The sequence below is a fragment of the Phyllostomus hastatus genome, unplaced genomic scaffold (assembly GCF_019186645.2).
Source record: "Phyllostomus hastatus isolate PE091 unplaced genomic scaffold, TTU_PhHast_1.1 phas_contig_38, whole genome shotgun sequence".
Taxonomy (NCBI): Eukaryota; Metazoa; Chordata; class Mammalia; order Chiroptera; family Phyllostomidae; genus Phyllostomus; species Phyllostomus hastatus.
Genome location: NW_025333869.1, coordinates 22,555,924 through 22,581,229, shown reverse-complemented (window position 1 = coordinate 22,581,229; position 25,306 = coordinate 22,555,924). Strand labels below are relative to the sequence as shown.

The 25,306-nt window shown below is 33.3% G+C and overlaps 1 protein-coding gene across 2 annotated transcripts in view; it reads left to right on the top strand.

The window, feature by feature from the left end:
- The window catches only part of ADK (adenosine kinase), a 576,611-nt gene that overhangs the window by 380,467 nt on the left and 170,838 nt on the right, over nucleotides 1-25,306 (top strand). For both annotated transcript variants that reach the window (XM_045842324.1, XM_045842325.1), the window contains exon 7: nucleotides 15,846-16,016. In XM_045842324.1, coding sequence (XP_045698280.1) covers nucleotides 15,846-16,016 — 171 coding nt within the window. The remainder of the gene's footprint in view (nucleotides 1-15,845; nucleotides 16,017-25,306) is intronic.

Below are 25,306 nucleotides of genomic sequence, written 5' to 3'. Positions count from 1 at the left end.
TACCGTTGTGAGCAGATAGATGCTAATCCAGCAGCAATCAGGGTTTGCTTCAGCAGTAAAGAAATTGTTCAAGTGTACAATCAATCCTTTCTTTCAGTGTGCTGGCAGCACCTAAGAAGAAAATATCAAGGTCAATATAAGTGCATTTGCTGACAGTTTAGCTCTTTTTTATGACACAGAAAATGGTTTGAAATTTGGATTTTATCAAATGACCACTTAGAATGGTAAAACAATAGCTTTTAGCCTAGTCATTTTCTATTTATAAAGTGATACTTTCATAAAAATAAACAATACAAACTTCAGAAAGCGGTAACAATTACTCAAACAAATAGTTGCATTTTTGCCATTCTTGAACTCAGATTTAAAACAACTGTGTCCAGTAGTAATGGGAATAAATCATGTTTTTGCATTCCGTTAGTTAACTACTTAGATTACTTCAAGATAAATATGGCCAAAAGGAATAACCCTCTCAGTGTAGGCTCTTAAAGATCACTTGTGTTCCCTGTTACCTCTAATGCAGAGCTAAATTCCCATGTATTTCATAAACTTTTTAATGTTAGATAGATTTTGTGTTTTTAAAGTTTTTACTAAAACCTCAGTGAATTAGTTATATGTATCAGCAGGTAAAGTTAATTGCTTTTTTCACTCACTGAGACTTGTTAAATTCTGGATAAAAAATACTCTGTCCTCAGAATTTCCCTTCAAATCAGTTCTGAAGTACACTTTTGATACGTACATGTTTGTGTTATTTATTTACTTTTATAAATACTATGCAAAAAATCTGTTGTGGAAAAAACTCTGATGTCCATAACCAGATAGATGGATAAACACATTGTGGAACACAACGGAATATTATTTGGCCCAAAAAGGAATAAATATATTATGTATTACAATGTGGAAAACTTAAATGTTATGCTAAGTGGAAGAAACCACACAAAAGATCATGTAATATATGATTTTAGTGGTGGGAAATATCCAGAACAAGTAAATATATAAAAACAGAAAACCAATTGGTGGTTGCCAGTGGGTAGGGGCCATGTGGAGTAACTTTTTAATGGGTATACGGTTTCTTTTTGGGGTGGCAAAAATGTGTTGAAACTAGGTAGAGGTAATGGTTGCACAATATTGTGAATGTATTAAATGGCATTTAATTATTTGCTGTAAAATGGTTAATTCTGTTCTGAGAATTTTACAGTTTTTTTAAAGATCAGTTTATTTAAAATCTAACTGAATTCTAGAATTTTTGAGATGGAAGGGCCTCTGAAGATCATCCACACAATCTCCTTTCTGTTTTTATAAATGAATAAACTCAGTTGCATCAAGATTAAATATATCACTCAACTGTTTCAAAATAGCTTGTCTAATAAAACCTAGATCAGAATTTGAATATATGAATTTCTATCAGTCATTGTTTTAACTATCACATGCTGCTTTATCTGTTGTTGTTTTTAATGTTTTAGGAAGATACACTACTCCAATTAAAAATTCAAAAGTTGTCTTCAAGAAAATCAGTTACTACATTTAACCACTTGACAAATTTTTGTTTCTTCCAATAGACAAGACCATGCAAGGTATAAAAGTTATATAAATGATCCTGTCCTGCTCCCGGGTGCTAGAGGATCTGTTTCAGTAGTTGTCTTCAGATGCATCTAGGGAGAAGCAATGAATGGGATTGAGGGGTGGAGATGCAGAGCAGCAGCAACTAAAACAAGATAACACAGTGCTCTCTGGAAATAGGGTGTTATACTAAATGTAAGGGACTTGTGTTGATTTAGTGCTAGTCACAGAAAATAGATGTTCTCATTTCAAGAGAAGACATTAAGAAATATAATTACATAGTTTCCTTCTCTCTAAACCCACTTTAATTTTCGATATCTTCATGCTCTTTATTATTGGGTTGGCCAAAAAGTCCATTTAGTTTTTTCCATAAAATAAAAGACACATTTTTCATTTTCATTTTATTGACTTGGATATTTTGAGTATGTTAGCTATCTCCTGCTTGTTAGGACATTGATTGTTCTCATTAATGTCTCAATTTAATGGCTATGAACTTCAACTTATCTACCCGTCCTTGGAGCACTGTCCAACGAGAAATCTCCAGCACGAAACTTTGCAAACCATTTTTAACATGTTCATTCACAACACCTTCTCCATACACTGCCCAAATCGATTTTTGCATTTCAGTTGTGTTTTTACCATTCTTGAAATAATAAAGCATAATATGTTAGAAATGTTGCATATTTTCTTCCATCTTCAATATTAAAATGGCTACACAGCAATTCACCAATTTTGATAAATTTTTTAAAATGCATGCTGATATGACAGCTGTCACAATACAATGTAAGAAAATTGTTTCAAATGAAGTTAAAGAAAACTAGCCTCTATTAGAGCCATTTTACAGAAAAAAAAAACAAAAACTTTTTGGCCAACCCACTATTAAGAGGAAGCTAACTCTCATTACCTCCCTACATTGGATTTCCTGTTAATATCCTCTCCAACATTCTTTTTGTGTGAGTGGTGGTTTTAATTTCCTTCTGTACCTTTAATTCAGAGGTCAGCAAAGTATGTCCTGTGGGCCAGACTTGGCTCACTTCCTGTTCTTGTGAATAAAGTTTTATTGGAACACACCATGCTTACTCTTTTAATGTACTGTCTATTGCTACTTTAAGTGCTATAACAACAATAGAGATCATATGCCCCACAAACCTAAAATATTTGCTATTGAGCCTTTAAACAGGAAACATTTGCCAATGCTTGCTTTTGTTGACCTAATGGGACGTGAAGAACAGAATCTAGAGGAGTAAAATTACCAGCAAAGGAAAAGACAGGTAGATATGAGATCTGTAAGTATGAGTAGGCTAGGTAGAAGCCCCTTGTAGTCAGATTAAGGGTTTCATGAAGATGAAGCATCAGAGATAATGTAGGAAAGATCAGTTGCTGTCAGATTTAGAGAATTTTTAATGCCATGTCAGGAACTTTAGACAGATTGTTTAGGAAATGAGACACTTAATATTTTTGAGCAGAAGAGCTTTGCCAAAACAGGAAACTGTTGCAATAGTGTTTACAAAGTAATGAGGGTTGTATTAATGGGAAATTAATGCTAATGTTGTATTAATAGGAAAGATGGCAGAGTTGCAAATTGCTATACAGTTAAAATTAATAGGACATTAGACACTGGATTTGGTGACAAATATAATAGTTGTTAGATTTAAACTTCATTGAGCAGAAGAGTAAAAATTATTTACACATATTTGGGAGATAAAGAGGTCATTTTTATGGAAAGTTTAAGTTAATAAGAAGGGATTATAACACTACATAGGATAGGAAACAAAAATTTATTGCTATTTATCAAATTCACTAAAGTTGTTAGGGAGTGCCACTGCATCATCTAGCTAGTCAGGGTCCATCTCTTTATGGAATCCTCACCTCTGCCCTCCAGAATGCTACCCCTACACTCGGATTTAGTTCTGCTACCTCAGGCAGAAATTACTCCCATGTTTTAAAGCCAAGAAGCCAAGAAGAGCTTTAGCTCTCTTAAAAATTCTTGTCAAGGCATTTTCTTCAACTAAAATTATAGTTTCCAAACTGTGTACCAAGATACCCCAGGGCACTACAGCAAACTCAGAAGAGTGCCATAGAATATTTTATCTTGGGGTAATGCACAGTTTCAACATTAAATTGCAGTACATTCCTTTGGGATAATGTCCTATCTTTGGGAATAGTTGCTGTGATTCACACACACACACACACACACACACACACACACACACACACGTCTCCTGAAAAGCAGTGCGGAGCAGGGAACGAGGTTTGCACTATTTAATTCAAATCCCAGTCTTGAAGAGGTGTGAAGCACCATATCACATTAGTAAAATATTTTGGTTTATTTTTTAATGTAGTAATTTTTTAAATTTATACATATTAATTTTTAAACCAGGTGTAATATTGTTAAGATTATAGTGCAATACTTCCTCAGTTGTTTGGCTGTGATTAAAACAACAATAAAAAAACAGAACTGTTGGGTATTTCTTAGGGCACCATTAAAAATTATTTACACACTAAGAGTTCTGTGAATTCAGAAAGTCTCAGGTCCTCTGAACTAGAGAGTTATCCAACTCTAACATGAATACACTCCTACTTTAGCATGTGAAAATGTAGCAGGCTATTTTTTAAATAGCACTTTAGTTATGTGAGATTATATGTAGCATCTGAATACAAATTTATCAGATATTTTTAAATTATTGGTACACTGTACACTGTGCTTTGTGTTGTAGCAAAGGTTACAGTCAAATTAGAGAGGTAAGACAAATACAAGGTGCTTATATGATAACATTAAGTAAAATGAATAAACACTCAGGATTCTTTATTTTGTAACATTATAGATTATGGAGTTTAAAACAGGAGTGAGTACACACAGTAGTGGGAATGCAGTAAGTCTTTACGGGCTGGAAATTAGATTTTAAATGGGCCTTGATGCAGGTAAAATTCCAACAAGTGGAGGTAGTGGGTATTTCAGATACATGGATTTACTTCTGGAGGAAGTAAATTTGGAAGAAGCAAATCATTCCGTATGATTGAAGCACAGACATATGCTGTGGAGTAATAGAGGTTATAGCTGGTTTACTATGTAAGTGGAATATTATGGAGAGCTTTGAATGCTGGAGTGTGAGGCATTTGGATTTAATTTACTAGGAAAAGAAGAGTGATTAGGGTGATTAATCTGTCAGCAGGATATAGGATGATTAAATCAAGGAGAGAGAGAGGAGGCAGGGAGAGTTTTTGTAAAGGGAATGATGGATTTTGTTTTATGTATTTGTATTTCAAAGCAAATGCCAAACTGTATATTGAAGTTAAAGAACGTACTTTGGTTCAGCATTGTAACTAACAGCTGTAACATAAAACCCACCATTCAGGGATAAAACAAAACAAAACTTTCTAATGTTCTTGCTATTACTACAGAAATAATATTAATAAAATTTAAATACGTATGCAGTTCATATGATACGCCAGGCATTGTATTAAGCACTCATTTAATTCTCACAGCAACCTTGAATAGGTGTTACTATTTCTGTTTTTCAGATGAGAACAGTGAGGCCTAAAGAAGTTAAGTAACCCAAAATCACATAGTTAATAAGTAGTAAGTTTGGAAAAACTGTTAAAAATAAGTGTACTTGTTTGTTTAAACTCTCTGGTGCTGAAAATTGAGTGAATCCTTCTCAGATCTTGTCAAATTATTATCATTTGTTTTAGGCAGGGCTCCTCTTTTATTATATTATTTTTCATATCACTTTCATACCATTCCTTTCCCCACCAGGGGTACGCTCATGTGTTTGATGAGTCTTATGTCCTTGGAAAATGTATCTTGATTTAGATGTGTGCACATGTGTTTACATTTTACATAAATATGTATATATAAAAGTATGAACTATATAGGTTTTCCAATCTGATGTATATATTTCTAGTTTATTGCTTTTAATTTCTGTGGAACAGTGTGCATTCACCACATTTTCCTTATCTTTTCCCCTAGAAATGGACATCCAGGATGCCTCACGCTTTCTCTCACTTTCAGTAAAGCTGTGATAAATATGCTCCTACATGTCCCCCTAAGATCCACCTTCTTTCCACTTTGTTTTGCTGCCTCCTATTACATGCTTTTTGAGGGGTTATTTTGGACAAAAGAAAAGCTTACTTCCACATTCATGGTATAATTAAGATTGCAAGCATTTTAGTCCTTAAAAAGATTAAAATATGCCCTGGCTGGTGTAGCTCAGTGGATTGAGCATGGGCTGTGAACCAAAGCATCACAGGTTCGATTCCCAGTCAGGGCACATACCTGGGTTGCGGGCCAGGTCCCCAGTGGGGACCACATGAGAGGCAACCACACATTGATGTTTCTCTCTCTTTCTCCCTCCCTTCCCCTCTCTCTAAAAATAAATAAATAAAATTTTAAAAAAAGATTAAAATATATGTGAAATGGGTAATTTCATTGATGTTTCCAAAAGCAACCACATAGGCAGGATGATCTAATTGAATTATTCTATTCTATTGATGCATTATATTCCATCAGTGGTGACATAAGCGTTACAGCTTTCACTAGCATATTTGTTCTGGTTTTCTTCTTCCAGTGGTTCTATTGCTGCCATTGATACAAAGTACTACATACCATAACATTGTGATTGTAAATGACTTATACATTACCTTAATGGTTGTCAAAGTCAGTATTTTCCTTATAAACAAATATAAACTATGTTTTGTCATAATTCATATTCAATTCCCACTCCTGCAAAAATACATTTTACATTCTCTGGGAGATTTACAAAATATGTAAGACCTATTAAGAGGAAGAAAAATATGCTATCTGATGTTGAATTTGTTATTTTTGACTTATAATTTATTCATTCTCTCAACCTCATTCTCTGACTAGTGTTACTGTAGCACTTTCGATATGGCATGGAAAACAGACTAGTTATGTTTTTTAGAACAGACATCAGTGTTACATCTTGAGACACAGCACCTGGTACTCTCAGCCCTCTCACCAGTGCTAGTCTAGGTTTGTGGGGCTCTCTGGTTGTCCAAATAGTTTTTATTACCACACCTTTCTTTATTTTCACCTTTGCTTCTAGGAATAGTGATTTGTATTTACTAAAGTCATTAATCTCATAGTTAGTTTGTTCCTTTTTCAGCCATCTATCTACTTGAAGAATGTAGACTTATTCCCAGCAGTTTATCTGCTCTTATTGTTTGTTGCTTATTGAAAATCTTCTCACTATTTATGTACATCTCTTGTTTGTGCAAGTGAACAAAATATTTTTACCTTTTAAGCAACTTTTATCAGAATAGTAATTGAACCACATTTCTAAAATTTGTAAAATATTTAAATAATTCATAGTTTCTTTTATCCTCATATGAGGATATGTTTTATTGAATTGAGAGAGAGAGAGAGTGATATGAAAGAGAAACATTGATCTGTTGCCTCCCATACGTGACCTGGCCAGGGTTTGAAACCTAAAACTCGGTATGTGCCCTGACCAAGATTGAACCTGCAACCTTTATGGTTTATAGGACAATGCTCCAACCAACTAAGCCACCTAGCCAGGGCAAATTATCCAGAATCTTTAAACTCAAATTCAGCCATTTTTACTTTTGGTATATTCTCTTCCAGTTTTTTTCCAATTGATTTTATGTAGTTTATAACCATATTTTGTACACACTAGTTGTATGTCTTCTATTTCATTTAACATTTGTGTAGCATAAACATTTTCTACTCTGCAACTTCCTTTTCATGAATAACACTTTTAATATCTTCATACTGTTCTCTAGAGCAACACTAGCCAATGGAAATATAATACAAGCCACATATACAATTACAAATTTTCTAGTAGCCTGATTAAAAAGATAAAAAGAAATTGGTAAAATTAATATTAATAATATATTTTATTTAACTTAATATACCTGAAATATTTCTCATTTCAACATACAATCATGTAAAATTATGTTTTTAAATCTTCTTTTTAGCATACTAAATCTTTGGAATGGTGTCTGTTTTACATTTATAACATAGTCAATTCATTCACTAAATTGACAATGGTTAAAAAGTGAAATGTGGTCCTACCAAAACAATAAAATTGTGTTTAACAGAAAAATATTTTACACTGATTCCATTTTTAATGGAAATAAATTCAGTTCCTCAGTCACACTAACCACATTGCAGGTGCTTTATTAGCTCTATGTGGTTCCTTATATATGAATTAGAATTAAATAAAATTTGAAATTCAGGTCTTCAGTTAGACTAGCCACATTTTAAATGATCAATAGCCAGGTTTAGAATAGGTCTATATGCCAGTCATTACTGGACTATTTATTTCTCTGTCATTGAATATTTATATTGCTTCCATATTTTCAATGAAATAAATAGTATACTGATACATTCATGAATGTATGTTTTCCCATGTTTTAGATTAATTTCATAAGGTAATTCAGAAGTACAGTTATTGGGCCAAAGGATATGATTTTGTTTATGGTTTCTCGTAAATTTTCAAATTATTTTCTGAAAAATAGTGTTAGTTGCACTCCCACCAGTCGTAGTACTAGATTAATTTCCCAAACCTTTCTTCATCATTGAGTACTACCATGCTGTTTCTCAAACTGTGAGAGAGGAATGTTTGTCTATGTATTTATTTATTTGTGTATTTACCTTACTCTCTGTGGAATACTTTTTCATGTTCATGGTTTATCTGTTGCTGTCCTAATATTTGTTTAACTTTTAATCTACTTTAAAGCTCTTACTTATGTAGACATTTTCCCTGGTTCTTTGTTTGTTCCCCCACCATCTCCCCTCTGGGAATGGAAGACAACCGACTAAAGGTTTTAATTTTTGTGTAGTAAATCTTCAGCTAATCTTCCCTCTCTAGGCTTGGAAGTCATTCCCACTCCAGAAGTTTGATATTTACTTCAGTTTTATTATAGATTGTCTATGTTTTTTAAAAAAGAAAACTCTTTAATCAAACTGGCATTTATGTGGTTCTGTATTTTCAGGAAAAGAAACCAAATTACAAGTTCTTAACCTTCAGTCAAATCCAGTGCTTACCCATTATTTATAGATGAGCCTCAAGGGATTACTGACCCACTCCTACTGGCACTGCATATAAAATTTTATGCATATGTGTGTCTAGATAGACCCAAATAGGTTAAAATCCACTGTTCTGAATGTTTAAAAATAATATGGTCTATTCCTGCCCTGTTGTATTCAGAATATTTTTCTAAACAAAGGACTTTTTTTTAATCACTGTGTGTTCACAGTTCTTCATTGTAAGGCATGGTTACTGCGTGTAGCTTTACGTGCTTTTGAATCGATATTCTTATACTTCCAAGATTATAAATACCCAAAATTTATATAGGTGTGTACGTACATGCATACATATCTATTCCTCAGATAATTGTTAATGGAAATAATAAAAATAGTTTGTGCTCTTTAATAAGGACAGCTGAAAAGAACCCCAAATGATCACCCTGAATTAAACTCTGGTAAAAAGCAAAATGAGCAATTCATCTCCTTTTAGTATATTAAACAGCTTAATGTCTTCCATTCTCCTGTGTTTAAACCACCCTGAAAAATCCTTAGAGTTGTCAGATCACAAATCTATGTATTTGAGATTTCCAAACATTAAGTCTGGCTCTGCTGAAATGGTCCTCTGGCTCTGCCTTAGTCTTCCCCCAACTCTCCTACTCTCACATTTTTGTTTTGTTTTCCACTTTAATGGATAAAACTGTCTCGCTTGATTCTCAATTTTGATTAACATTATCCAACTTCTAAGTGTTATAATTCACTTTACTCTTAGTTGCTCATAGGGACAAAGAGTAACAAGGTTTAAGTTGTATAGTGAAATCCTTAATTTTAAAAATCACAAGATTTTCTTATTAAAAAGTTATTTTTCTAAACTATAGCCATATAAACTATTGGCCTGTTTTTATCACAAATCTAACACTTGGGGAAAAAATTTTATAATGGTACTGTTTTTGTTTTCGGTGATACTACAGTCTGGAACATGTGGCCTAGCAAAGGATATAAATCTAGGAAGAAAAATTATGGTTGGCATCAATTTTAAGTCTTTGCACTCTGACAGAGCACAAATCCTAAATTGTTTAAATACTAAATATTTACTTAAAGAAAATAAGAGACCATTTAAAATGGAATTAATTTAAATTGTGAATTTGCCCCACTTAAAAGCTTATAGTTTTTTGTATATTCTTTATAAAATTTACAAAATAGAAGTTTTACTGTCCACATCACAATACTCTTGTGTTGCATTTTAAAGTAAAACACACATACAACATGCACACATTTGGAATGAGGCCAAATTTAGACTCCAGGGGCATACTGTTCTGTACCGTAAATTACAATCAGATGTATTTTAGCACAGATCAAATTTTCAGTCTGAAGTTGGTGAGAAGCCTAATTATTTGACCAGGTTACTATTTATGTAGACCATTCTATGGCTGTCTGTGGTTAATCCACAGCTGGCAGAATGCTAGCTCTGGGAGGTTTTTATTTCATGCTGGAACAGTTTGGGGAGAAATGGAGTTGGGGGGCTTTAAACTCTCCTCATTAAAGGAAAGACTAAAAAGCAAGTACATATATATTACTATGGAGACAAGATGCTATATAAACTGTTCGTTTTAATTCTCCAAGTGAGAGAAATAGCACAGGGAGCAGCTTGGGTGCTTATAGTTTGCAAATGGTGTGGTAGTTGGTTAAAAAGGTAAGATGTAAACACTTTAAAAATGTTACCTAAGATGAAGACTTGTTACCTTTTAGAACAATTGAATATTAGTAAGAATTAATGGATTGGAATTTTTAAATGATGATAAAATATGTTTTGTGATAGGAAAGAATTTTATTACCAATACCTTAAAATAATAAAAGACCATTATACTATAAAACAATCTATTAATATCTCAGAATTTATAGGGGCAGTATACCCTTCAAAGATAAATCCCAGTATACATGACTCCTGCTACAAAATTAACTTTTCAGTATTCAATTTTAGAATGGAAGGTAACAGCCCTGGCCAGTGTGGCTCAGTTGGTTGAGTGTAGTCCTGTCAACCAAAAGGTCACCAGTTCAATTCCAGGTCAGGACCTGGGTTGTGGGTTCAGTGCCAGCTGGGGCATGTAAGAGAAGCAACTGACCAATGTTTCTCTCCCTCTTTCTCCAGTCCTTCCTGTCTCTCTAAAATAAATAAATCTTTTTTAAAATTAAAAGTAATAGAAAATATCTTTTTTGTTTTAAAACTTTTTTAAGTTTGCATGATGGAAATTGTTAGTCCCTTAGTTATAAGTGAATATTTCAATAGCTTTTTTGTAACTTTTAAATGAAGTTTCCTTTAAATTTTCGAAGTTACTCTTCCATTTATAAGCTGCTCTTTTCCCCTTGTGGTTCCCATTGCCCTCACTTCCTCTAGTTCCTTGCTCTAATTATTTTCCTCCCTCTTGCTTCTTTATTCTTCTCTTTCTCCACTAGATCCTTTTCGTTGAAAAGTCAAAATGTTCAAACTTTCTTTGTTGCTTCCTTTTTAATAATGCTTCCACTTCTCTTTCTCAACTACAACTATCTTTCTGTTCTTTTCTTCTCTACTGTCTACTCAAAGTGGGAGCATTATCTCTGGAGCTATTTGAATCCAAACGAACTCCATCACAAATAAATTATGACCTGAGGGACATTTCTTAACTTTCCTATCTTGCCTTTTTTATTCATAAAATAAGAATAATAACAGTATCCACCTCATAGGTTTGATGTAAGGAAAAAGTATAATAACTGAGTTAATATACATAAAGCTTTTAGTATTGTACCTGGAACACAAGAATTTCTCAGTAAATCTCAGATGATTTTATTATTATTCACTGATAAATCTCCCAAAGTGATTTATAATCCTTACCCTTACTTTCTCATTTCTTCTTTAACAACTGTCTCTTTTTACCTTCACACCACAAGTACTTTCTCCTACTCATCAAATCCTGTGGCTTTTGCTCAGTCCTTTCTTTCCCTACCCATTAAGAGCATTGGGTAGCTTTAAGTATCTTCTTGAAATTTCCTGTGTTCAATTTTTCTTTAGTCAGTTCTATCCTCATGTGCCTTCCTTTTGTTCTCTCCTTTACTTTTTTTCCCTTTCCTCTATCCCCTAGTTTTTGTTCTTTTCCATTCTGTTCTTTCCCCTCTTCTTTTCCTCTATTTTCTTCAGTAATTATAATATAACCCCTCTTTTACCATCTCCTTACTCCATGCTGTCTCCTGAAGCCAACATTCTGATATATGTTGGGGATCACTTAACACCTCAAATATAGTATCAACACAATTAAACACTGTTTATTTCCATCTAAGCCAGGTCTTGTTCTGGACTGTTGTATTTCTATTAATGATAGAACCTGATTCAAAATCTCAACTGTCTTCTCTCTTCTCATTTGTCTCCCACAATATAATTTCCTTTTACAGAGCCAAATGTAGACTTTTGCTGACTTGCTAAATTGTTGCTGTCCATATTAACATTCCTATAAATTTTCTCACAAGCCGTTACTTCTTTCTTTCAAGGAAAACTTTATTAACCATCATGCACCCCTAACCCACTCAAAGCCCTTTGTGTGCTTAACCAGCTGGCCTATCCAACTTTTCGTTTACTGCCCTGTATGTATTCCTCCACTCACTTGTTCAGCATTCAAACCAATTTTCCTATACAAGCATCCATGTTTTTGCTTATGCTTTCTTTCATCTAAAAATATAGATATATTTTAAAGACTTTTATTAATGTTTCAGATATAAATAAATAGTATTTTAAAATATAGCTTCCCTGACATGAAATTTTATTTAAAATATTTTCATATTTCATTCCCAAATTATTTTCTCATTATTTAAAATTTCTAGTTCAAATCTTTAGGTCTTGAAAATTCATTTCAGATGTTTTATAAACAGCAAATCTGAGAAAGTAGTCCAATTTGTTTAATTTTTTTCCTTTTGTGTCCCTTGCCTGAGGGGATGTATCAGATAAAATGTTACTACAAGCAATGTTCGAGATTCTATGCCTATATTTTCTTCTATGATTTTTTGATTAAAGGTCTAACATTTAAGTCTTTAATCCATTTTGAATTTAATCTTGTGGTGGCATAAGAGGGTGGCCTAGTTTCATTATTTTGTACACATCTGTCCAATTTTCCCAGCACCATTAATTGAATAAATTATCTTTAGCCCATTATATATGCTTGCTCCCTCTGTTAAACATTAATTGATTATAAAGTTGTGGAGTTTTATCTGTGCTCTCTATTCTGTGCCATTGAGCTACATGTCTGTTTTTATGCCAGTACCATGCTGTTTTGGTTACTATGGCCTTAGAGTATAGTTTGACATAGGTAGCACGATTCCTCCAACTTTGTTCCTCTTTCTCAGATTTGCTGTTCCAATGTGGGGCCTTTTGTGATTCCATATAAATTTGTGAAATGTTGGTTCTAGTTCTGTGAAATGCATAATTGGAAACCTGATAGGAATTGCCTTGAATCTATACATTGCTTTGGGTAGAATGGATATTTTTAATTTTTTTAATTTTTCCTATACCTGAACACAGTATGTGCTTCCACTTATTTCTATCTTCTTTAGTTTCTTTCTTCAGTGGAGGCCTTTTACATCCTTGGTTAGATTTATTCCTGGTTAATTCATTCTTTTTGAAGCAAACATAAATGGGATTTTCTGAATTTCCCTTTCTTATAGTTCATTATTGTCATATAGAAATGCAGCTGATTTCTTGATGTTAACTTTGTATCATGTTATTTTGCTGAATTCATTAATTAGTTGTATAAGTTTTGGGGTGGAATCTTTGGGGTTCTCGGTACAGTATCATTTCATCTGCAAATAGAGTCAGTTTTACTTCTTCCTTTACAATTTGGATGCCTTTCATTTCTTCTTGTCCAATTGCTGTGGCTAGGACTTCCAGTACTATGTTGAGTAAGAGAGGTGAAAGTGGATATCCCTGTCTTGTTCTCACACTTCAGGGGACTGTTTATAGTTTTTGCCTGTTGAGTATGATGCTGGCCATGAGTTTGTCACACATGGCCTTTATTATGTTTATGTATATTCTCTCTCTTCCCACTTTGCTGAGAGTATTTATCATAAATGGGTGCTGGATTTTACTAAATGATTTTTCTGCATCTATTGATATGATCATGTACTTTTTATACTTCATTTTGTTTATGTGATGAATCACATTTATTGTTTTATAAATGTTGTACCAACCTTGCATTCCTGGAATAAATCCCACTTGATCATGGTGTTTGATCTTTTTGATGTATTGTTGTATTTGCTTTGCTAGTATTTTGTTAAGGATTTTATCATCTATGTTCATCAGGGATATTGGCTGGCAGTGTTCTTTTTTCGTAGTGTCTTTATCCAGTGTTGGAATTAGAATAACACTGGCCTTGTAAAATGAGCTTGGGAGTCTTCTCTCCTTCTGAATTTTTTCAAATAGTTTGAGAAGGAGAGGTGTTTGTTTTTCTCAGAATGTTTGGTAAAATTCACCTGTGAAGCCATCTGTTCAGGAGTTTAGTTTGTTGGGAATTTTTTGAATTACTGTTTCAGTTTCACTAGGTATATTCTGTCTGTTCAGATTCTCTGATTCTTCCTGATTTACTTTTGGAGATTGTGTGTTTCTAGGAATTTGTCCATTCCATCCATGTTGTCCAATTTGTTGGCATGTAGTTGTTCATAATATTTTCTTGTAATTCTTTGTATTTGTTTGGTGCCTGTTAGTTCTCCTCTTTTATTTGTGATATTATTCATTTGGGTCCTTTCTATTTTTTTCTTAATGAGTGTGGGTGAAGATTTGTGAATCTTGTTTATCTTTTCAAAGAACCGGCTCTTGGATTTATTGATCTTTTTTATTGTTTTTTAGACTCTATTTCATTTATTTCTGATCTGATCTTTATTATTTCCTTCCTGCTACTCACTTTGGCCTTTGTTTGTTGTTCATTTTCAAGTTTCTTTTAGTGGAAAGTTAGGATTTTTTTTAGCTTTTTCGTGTGTGTGTGTGTGTGTGTGTGTGTGTGAGAGAGGGAGAGGGAGAGGGAGAGGGAGAGGGAGAGGGAGAGGGAGAGGAGGGAGAGGGAGAGAGAGAGAGAGAAAGGCCTATATTGCTATGAATTGCTCTTTGGACTGCTTTTCCTTTGTCCCAAAGATTTGGATTGTTGTGTTCTTATTTCATTTGTTGAGCTTTTTCCTCCATGATCTCATTGTTAAGTATTCATTGTTTAATAAGTTATTAGCTTCAATCTCTGTGTGTGTTTAGTGTACTTCTTGTGATTGATTTCTAGTTTCATAGCATTGTAGTCAAAGAGGATACTTGATATGATTTCAGTCTTCTTAAATTATTAAGATTTATTTGTTTTATGTCCTATCATGTTGTCCATCCTAGAAACTGTTCCGTGCACACTTAAAAAGTATGTATATTCTGCTTTTGGGGGTGAAAGGCTCTGACGATATCAATTACATGTATTTGACCTTGTGTATTGCTTAAGGCCACTGTCTCCTTTTTGATTTTCTATCTAGAGAATCTACCCACTGAAGTCAATGGGGTGTTAAAATCCCCTGCAATGACTATATTTCAACCGGTTTCTCCCTTTATGTCCTTCAGGATTTGCTTTACATATTTAGGTGCTCCTTTGTTGGGTACATAACTAGGGTTATATCCACCTGTTGGATTGTTCCCTTTATCATAAGGTAGTGTCATTCTGTGTCCCTTACTATATAGTCTTGGTTTTAGTCTTTATTTTGTCAGTTATAAGTACTGCTATCCATCTTTTTTCTCTTTCCATTTGCATGAAATATCTTTTTCCATCCCTTCACTTTTAGTCTGTGTGTGTCTTATGATCTCAGTTGGGTCTTTTGGAGACAGCATATATATGGGTCTTTTTTTCTTATCTATTGAGCTACCCTATGTCTTTTTGTGGGAGCATTTAAGCCATTTACATTTGAGGTGATTATTGATGAATATTTATTTCCATTTTATTTTTTAACTATTTTCCTCTGTTTTTCTTTTCTTTTTAGAACAAGATTTTTAACACCTGTTGCTATACTGGTTTGGTGTTAACAAACTCCTTTACCTTTTTCTTGTCTGGGAAGTTTTTAATATCTTCTTCAATTTACAATGATAGCCTTACTGGGTAAAGTTCCTTGGTTATAGGACCTTGAATATTTCGTGACATTCACTTCTGGCCTGAAATGTTTATTTTGAGAAATCATTTCTTTTGTTCTCACTAAGAGTGACTCTGGGGAGATTGCATTTGTAACTTTTCTTCTTGTCTTTATCCAGGGCTTTTTTCTTACTGTTTCACCTGAGTCAGTGTTAAAAGTGGCTCGCAGTGCTGCTGAAAACAACAGAATTTTCTCTTTGAACCTGTCTGCACCATTTATTAGTCAGTTCTACAAGGAACCATTGATGAAAGTTATGCCCTATGTTGACATACTTTTTGGAAATGAGACGGTAAGTTACTCTTTTTTTTTTTTTAAAGAACCTGGGGGTTTTTTTGTTTTCTGGTTTGGGTATAAGTTTAGAAATACATACATAAAAATGAAACATTTGCATAAACATATTTGAGAATTATGCAACAAAACTGCCTAAGTTTGGACCACTCTAATTCATTTTTCCAGTATTTCCTTCAGTATATGCTCATTTCTTACATAATAAAAATTGTTTTTTAAAGAGTTAGGTCATTGAGGTTTATAATTTTCACACAGAAAATCCACTGTTTTTATGGTACATTTCTATGAGCTTTTATAAATGCATAAGCCACATATGGCCATGACCACGGTCATGATAGAAACCACTTTCCTCACCACCCCTTTTAGTGCACCTTTCCCTGCATCCTAAGCCCTTGACATGAACTGATTTGTTTTCTGACTGGGAAATAATGTCTTCCTCAGAAATATTCATGGATTAAGGGAAGAGACATCTGGTCCAAAATAAGTGTTTTAGGAAGTTAAGTACCTCTTCAAAATTTGAATCTATTTAATTTAATAAGTTCTGAGTAAATGCTATAATTTGCATTGAATTTCTTTATTAATAGTGTCATTTTTTGCTAATATTTGTATGTCATATTTGATGGTGATGAGTGGAATTTCAGTTAAACCTTTGCAACCTTTTCTTTTTACCAAGAATATACTTTAATTCTAAATTAGTAGAAAATAATTTTTTGTTCATTGTATTTATAACTTCTGTTTAGCCTGTATACTTAAAAAATTCAGGAAATGGGGGGAAAAAAGAGACCTTTGGTGTATGTATCTTCATGTGACCTGGGCAATGTCACTTAAATTTCATTAGTCTTGGGGTCTTTATGTATAAAGTGAAGATATTCTATTAATTATCCCAGAAGTCTATTGTGATTGTAATTCTGTGGTTCTAACGTAATTTGATTATATTCACTGATTTTGTACCTAAATCAGATAACTGTATAGTTTACCTAGAATAACATAAAATTTAACCTGGAAATAATTTATAAAGTCATCCTGGGTGACTTTTAGTAAGAATATGGTATGAATATCTCTCAAGGCACTAACAAGTCAAATAAGATGCTATATTCTTGATGATTCACAAACTTACATAATGGCAAAAAATACTGGTAAAGCCTTGATCTAGATATCTGCTAGAAGTCTCATTTTACTAAAATCTATGTTTTAGATTTTCTTATTGCCAATTTTATTTTCTGAAGAGTAAAGAAATAACTAGGAAAAATGCTACTCTAGCCCTTTAAATAACATGAAAGAATTGGTCATTGACATGGTAGTCTGAGAATTTGGGGGAGAAATTGATGTTTAGGGTTCTTTGTAGTCAGAGGTCAGATTGGCAATACATAAATAAATGCTCTAGACTTTAAGAAGACAAACTTTAGAACCTTTTAAGAAGATAAATATGATCCCAAAGAATCAAACTTTGGATATAAATATAACTTGAGAGGACTGAATAACATCAAAAATTCATTATGACTTTATAATCTCAAATGACCTTAATTAGGAATAAAATGGGAGGAACTTTAAAAAACACTGCGGAACACACGGAAAACTCTGTAAAGAGAGCTTGCATTTGTAAGACATATGTGAAAGAAAGATGAAAAACTTTTATAAAACCAAGAAACAATGCTAAATGTTTGGCAGAGATATATGCGAATAGAATAGAGGCCACACAATGATTAAGTTTGCAGAAAATGCTGATGATACCAAAATAGTCTTCACTTAAAAAAATGACTCCAAATGCACAGGCAAAACAGACAAGGTAATTGGACTTCATCAAAATTAAATATTTTGCACATCAGAGGACTCTTGTCAAGCAAGTGAAAAATACAGCCCATAGAATGGAAGGAAATATTTATAAATGACGTATCTGATAAGGGATTAATATCCAGAATATATATCTAAACAGTAACAGTCAACCTAATTCAAAAATAGTCAAAGAACTTAACATTTCTCTAGAAAAGATATCCAGTAAACATGAAAAAATGCTCACCATCACTAATAATTAGAGATAGGCAAATGAAAACCTAAATGAGATACCATTTGTCACCCAGTATGATGGCTAATGTCAAAAATGTGGAAAAAACAAATGTTGGCAGGGTTGTGGCGAACTTAAAACCCTTGTGCATTGATGGTGGGAATTGAAATGCTGCAGCTGCTGTGGAAAACAATTTAGTGGTTCCTCAAAAAGTTAAACATGAAATTATTACCATATGATCTAGCAAGTACACTTCTACTTATATTCCCCAAAGACCTGAAAGCAGGGATTCAAATATTTGTACACCAATGTTTGTAGCAGCATTATTCACATAGCCAAAAATTAGAAACAAACCAAATGTTGTACCTCAACAGATGAATAGATAAACAGAACTTAACCTGGAGCATACAGTTCACTCTTGGACAACATGGGTTTGAGCTGTGCAGGTCCACTTAATGTGGATTTTTCCTTTTTTGATAAAAATGTACAGTACTATAAATGTATTTTGTCTTCCTCATGGTTTTCTTAATAACATTTTTCTCTGGCTTCCTTTATTGTAAGAATACAGTATATGAAACATACAAAATATATGTTAATTGACTGTGTGTAATCAGTAAAGCTTCTGGTCAACAGTAGGTTGTTAGTAATTAAGTTTTGGGAGAGTCAAAAGTTATACGAAGATTTTCAACAGCATGGGGGTGGGGTTGGTGCCCCTAACTCCCATTTTATTCAAGTGTCAATTGTACATACAGTGGAATGTATTATTCAGCCTTAAAAAGGAATGTAACTAAGATACATGATACAACATAATCAAACCTTAAAAATATTATGTTGAGCGAAATAAGCCATATTTCAATAAATAACTATTGGATTTTTTTACAGAGGTTTACTTATAAGAGGTACCTAGAATAGTCAAATTCATACAGACAGACACTAGAATAGTGGTTATAAGGCACTGGGGAAAAGGGAGAATTGGGAGTTACTGTTCATGAGTGCAAAGCTTCTTTCTTTCTGGAATGCAGAAAGTTCTGGAAATGGATAGTGGAGATGATTGCACAACATTGTAAATGAATTTTAGGTCACTGAATTGAACACAATGGTTAAGTTGGTAAGATTATATATTATATATAGTTATATATTATATGTAAATAAAATTGTGTGTATAATTTTACCATCTTAACTATTAAGATACATATTTTAAAAATAAAAATGTATATATATCCACATTTCAAATTTATATCCACATATTTAAAAATGATTAATTTTTTAAAGTTTGGAACTTACATAGATTATATTAGATATCATTTTTTTCCTACCCAGAAGAGGAAGTGGTAAAATTATATGTTCCTACATGGTTACAAGTCATGTATGTTTAATTTTTTGGTATGATTACTATTCACTTGAATTTATTTCAACAGATATATAATACCTGTAAAGGCAGACCAATAAACACTGGATCTATAGTATATTTGAGATGATCTGTCATAATATGAATTGTAGAATAATAAATATTGGCTAAAGGCCAATTAGATATATTTAGTATTCTGTTGAACCAGTTTGAGAAAGTCTGCTGATAAATGGAATTTAGCCTCAGTGTTTGCCCTGAGCTTTGCTGAAGTAAACTATCATTGATTCAGATAAAGCTGTATTTACAGATAGTACAAATTCAGAGAATGCAAATAATACAACACTTTAACAAACAGGCTGAATGTCAAAGGAGACTTAAAAATTTTAATAGACTGGGAAGTATCAGTTGAGTGATGAAATTTAATAAGAGTAAATAAAAATGTTACCATGTTTTATTATTAAAAGTAAATACAGTATTGCGAGCTTTATCTCTTTAATCTCATCTCTCATTGTTCTTCTCCTTGAATACTCTAGTAAAGATAAACTATCTTCATTTGTCCAGGGGGGGGGGGGAAGGAGAATTTTACTTCTAAAATGCAATGAAGTATAAAATATGTTTCTCAGGGAATATGCATTGGATTGTTTAGTCTTCTCCTCCCCCCCCGCCCCCCGCCAAAATCATATCTACTGTTCTTAGTATAAATTTTCAAAATGTCAGTACTTAGCTAAAACTAAATACAGTTGGCTCTTATTTTCTACCTGATGCCATGTTCTTTTTTTCAGAGGATCATACACTAGCAATGATGCTTTAAAGCTTTTCTGATAACTTTAATATGTTTTAAAAATGCCTTGTCCACCAAGATATCTATAATGATCTCTATAAGATAAGAACTAAATGAGGTGAGCCCCATAATTACCCAATCTTACTGCTTGGAGAGAACTTCCAGGCCATAGTGCATAGAGAGGGACGTTCTTGGCTATCTCTTTTGAATAGAGGACATCAGCTAGAAGTTTAAGAAATCTAACAACTAGACAGCCAGGTTTGTAAGTCAGAGTACCAGAGAACAAAGAGCTGTATAGAGAGAGAACACAAAAGATTTACAGGTCCCACCCAAAACTACAGCTGATTGCTGATCAGCATTTATTTGTGAGGAAACTAACAAAGATAGGGAAAAGAACCACCCGAAAAGATTATAGGGAATAATCCTCAAAGAGTGCAGCATAGAGTCCTGTAACTATTCTTTTTCCACTAGCCAGAGTGGGCAGCATCACTTATAATGGGGCTTCAAAGTACTCAGAATACTAAAGGGGCAAAAATAATTAGAGTGGAAGCTACTGTAGTCCCTCCTAAAAATATGCCTTTTATTTATCAATAACTTTTATGTAATGAACAAATTCTTTGAAAGCCATAAAGTGCCAAACCACACTCAAGTAGAAATAGAAATAGGGCTATTTAGGTTATCTATTAAAGAAAAACGGATTTTTAGTTAAAACCATTCTCGCAAAGAAAACTCAAGGACCAGATTACCTCAATGTTGAATTCTACCACACATTTAAGGAAAAAATAATACCAGTTCTATACAAACTATTCCAGAAAACTAAAGAGGAAAAAGCACTACCAAAACCAAAGAATTAAAAGAAAACTGGTGACCAGTATGTCTCATATACATAGATGCAAAAATTCTTAAGATAGTTTTAACAAAAGAAACCCAACAATATATATAAAAAGGATAATTCAACATGACCAAGAATGTAGGGTTGAACATTTAAAAAACAATCATTGTAATTCACCTTAGTAAAAATAAGAAAGAAAAAAGCATGATCACCTTAATAGATACACATACACACAAAAACATCTGACAAAATTCAACATCTATTGATCATAAAAGCCCTTGGAATACTAAGAGTAGAGGAAAACTTCTTTGACCCTATAAAAAACATCCTGAATGTTTTTTGTACAAAAACTGTACAGCTAACGTTATACTGAATGGTGAAAGACTTAATACTTTCCTCTAAGATCAGGAACAAAAGCAGGATGTTCAACTTTCTTCACTTCTCTTCAGCATTGTATAGTACTGGTAAGGCATGAAAAACATCCAAACTAGAAAAGAGGTAAAACTTTTCTCTTTGATAAGCACCATGACAGTCTTTGCAGAATATTGTACAAAATTTACAAACTCCGAGAACTAAAAGTGGGGTTAGCAAGGTAGTGGGATACAAGATAAACATATAAAAATTATATTTCTGTGTATTAGCAGCAAACACTCAGAAATTTAAATTTTAAAATACGATTTTAATACCATAAAAATATATGACATACTTTGGAAGTAAAGGATGTGTTTCTTGTCTTGATTGTGTTGTGGTTTCATGACTTCATAGATGTGTCAGAACTTATCTAATTATATGTTTATAATTTGTGCAGATTATTATATATCAGTTATATCACATAAAGCTATTTTTAAAGTATACATACTGTGGGACACATTTATATTGGTTTTAAAACAGGAAAATTAATCTAGAGAAGTTTAAATAAAAAAGTTCTAAAGCAGTGTTAAAATGAAGAAGTACCAGCTTCTTAAAGTTACAAAAGGTATTCGCAAAAACCATTATTTAATCTGCACAGCAATTCTGTGGCTGCTTTTCTAGTGCATGTAAAGTTTCAGCTTGACTCATAGAAAGTACTCAGTTTTTGTTAAAAGTGTTGGTGGTGTTAGTGTTATAGGGAGTATTGAACTTACTCCTCTCTTAAGTTCCACTTAACTAGCTTGGTTGGATAACATGCAGCCCCCTTTGCTTGATAAAACATAACAAGTGGGGACAAGGGAATGAAGGAAAACTCATTGGTATTAGATTATTCTCTGGCGTACTGCCTTTCTTCTCTTCCTGCAAAATTGTTTATCAAGAGTCAATTTATTTGTACCAAAGCCTTTTAATACTATGTCTTCATTATATAATTATTTCATTATTTTATAATCTGATAAAATGTGAGTACAAATAGAATGAGAATTAGTATAGTAAATTAAGCTTGGGAACAAAATTCAATAAAGACAAATTGCTTTTAAAAAGGTGTCCTTGAATTAGATTGGGCATAAAAAGTACAAAAAATTAAAGGCAGAAAAAAGCTGTAACTATATACACTCATGGAGTGCTACATTTAAGTTTTTACTCTAAAGAAACTGAAACTGGAATTCATAAGCTGTGAATTATGGATTTATTTGGTTCTATAAGAAAGACACACTAAAAATCTTGGCCCTATTTTAAATATTAGCATGGTATATCTTTATATATTAATGAATGTTTAGTGATTTACCTTTTTTTTAGAATGACATCTATTTTTTTAAGATTTTTAAAATTTATTTATTTTAGAGAGGGAAGGGAGGGAGAAAGAGAGAGAGAGAGAGAGAGAGAGAGAGAGAAACATCAATCTGCGGTTGCTGGGGGCCATGGCCTGCAACCCAGGCATGTGCCCTGACTGGGAATTGAACCTGAGATGCTTTGTTTCGCAGCCCGCCCCCAATCCAGGGAGCTATGCCAGCCAGGGCCGATTTACTTTTAATTTAATCAATTTGCTGATTATTAGTCAATTCTGTTCCTTCAGTTTCCTCATATGTAAAGTGAGGAATTTGTGTAGAAATACTAGATATTTTTCTAATTTCTTATTTTAGGATCCCTCTCTCCTATCGTCTGCAGTCACCACACTATTCTCTATATCCATGAACCCTTTTTCCCTTTTGCTTGATCCCACAACCCCCTAACATACCCCAAAGCTGTCATCCTGCTCACTGTTTGAGTCTGTCTCTATTTTGCTTGTTAGCTCAGTTTGTTCCTTATTTCCACATGTAAGTGAAATCTTACGGTGTTTATCTTTCCCTGACTGATTTATTTCACTTAGCATAATGTTCTCCAGGTCCATCCATGCTGTGGCAAGGGGTAAAATTTTCTTTTTTACAGTCTGATAGTATTCCATTGCATAAATGTCCCATAGTTGTTTTATCCACTCATCTACTGGCAGACACTTGGGCTGCTTCCATATCTTCCATATCTTGGTGATTGTAAATAACACTGCAATGAACATAAGGGTGCTTGTGTTATTCTGAATTAAGTGTTTTGGGTTTTTTTAGATGCATTCCCAGAGGAAGGATCACTGGTCAAAAGGCAGATCCATTTTTAATTTTTTGAGGTATCTCCAAACTGCTTTCCAGTGGTTGCACCAGCCTGTATTCCCACCAACAGTGTAAAAGGGTTCTCATTCTTCCACATCCTCACCAGCACTTGTTGTTTGTTGATTTATTGATGATAGCTGTTCTAACACTGTGAGGTGATATCTCTGTGGTTTTAATTTTCATTTCTCTAATGATTCATGATGTTGGTCATCTTTTCATATGTCTATTGGCCATCGGTATGTCCTTTTTGGAGAAGAATATATTCAGATCCTTTGTCCATTTTTTAATTGGATTGTTTGTTTCTTTGGTGTTGAGTTTAGCAAGATCTTTATAAATTTTGGACATTAACACCTTATCAGATGTATTGGCAAATATGTTCTCCAATTCAGTGGGTTCTCTTTTGATTTTGTTGATGTTCTCCTTTGCTGTGCAAAAACTTTATTTTTATGTAGTCTCATTTGTTTATTTTTTCTTTTGTTTCCCTTGCTTGAAGAGATATAACAAAAAACATTGCTATGAGCAATGTCTGAGATTTTGCTACCTATGTTTTCTTCTAGGATTGTTATGATTTGGGGTTTATGTTTAAGTTTTTAATCCGTTCTGAATTTATTCTTGTGTATGGTATAAGAAGGTGGTCTAGTTTCACTTTTCTGCACATATTTGCCCAATTATCCCAGCACCATTTATTGAATAAACTATCTTTAGCCCACTGTATGTGCTACTTTCCTCTGTCAAATATTAATTGGCTGTAAAGGTGTGGGTTTATTTCTGGGCTCTCTATTCTGTTCCATTGATGTATATGTCTGTTTTTATGCCAGTGCTATGCTGCTTTGATTACTGTGGCCTTATAGTGTAGTTTTATATTAGGTAGCTTGTTGGTTAGATTTATTCCTAGGTATTTCATTCTTTTTAAAGCAAACGTAATTGGAATTGTTTTCTTAATTTCCCTTTCTGATCGTTCTTATTGGCATATAAAAATGCAGCTGGCTTCTGGATATCAATATTGGGTCGTACTACTTCACAGAACTCATTTATCAGCTCTAGTAGTTTTTTTGGTGGACTTTTTGAGATTCTCATCTATAGTGTCATATCACCTGTAAAGAAAAACAGTTGCCTCTTCCTTTCCAGATTCGATGCCTTTTATTTCTTCTTCTTGTCCAGTTGCTTTGGATAGAACTAGTACTGTGTTGATTGAATAAGAGAGGTGAAAGTGGAATCCCTGTCTTGTTGCCACACTAAGGGGACTGCTTGTTGTTTGTGCCCATTGAGTATGATGCTTGCAGTGAATTTCTCATATATGACCTTTATTATGTTTAGGGTATGTTCCCTCTAGTCTCACTTTGCTGAGAGTATCTATCATAAATGGGTGCTGGAGGTTATCAAATGCTTTTTCTGCCTCTATTGATATAATGTGGCTTTTATCCTTCATTTTGTTTATGTGGTGAATCACATTTATTGATATGTGAATGTTGTACCAACTTTGCTTTTTTCAATAAACCCTTCTTGGTCATGGTGTTTGATCTTTTTCATGTTTTGCTGTATTTGCTTTGCTACTATTTTTGTTAAGGATTTTAGCATCTGTGTTCATCAGGGATATTGGCCTATAATATTTTTTGTAGTGTTTTTATCCAGTGTTGCAATTAGGATAATGCTGACCTTGTAAATTGAGCTTCAGAGTCTTCTCTACACTTGAATTTTTTTAGATAGTTTGAGAAGGAATGGTGTTGGTTTTTCTCGGAATATTTGGTAAAATTCTCCTGTGAAGCCATCTGGTCCAGA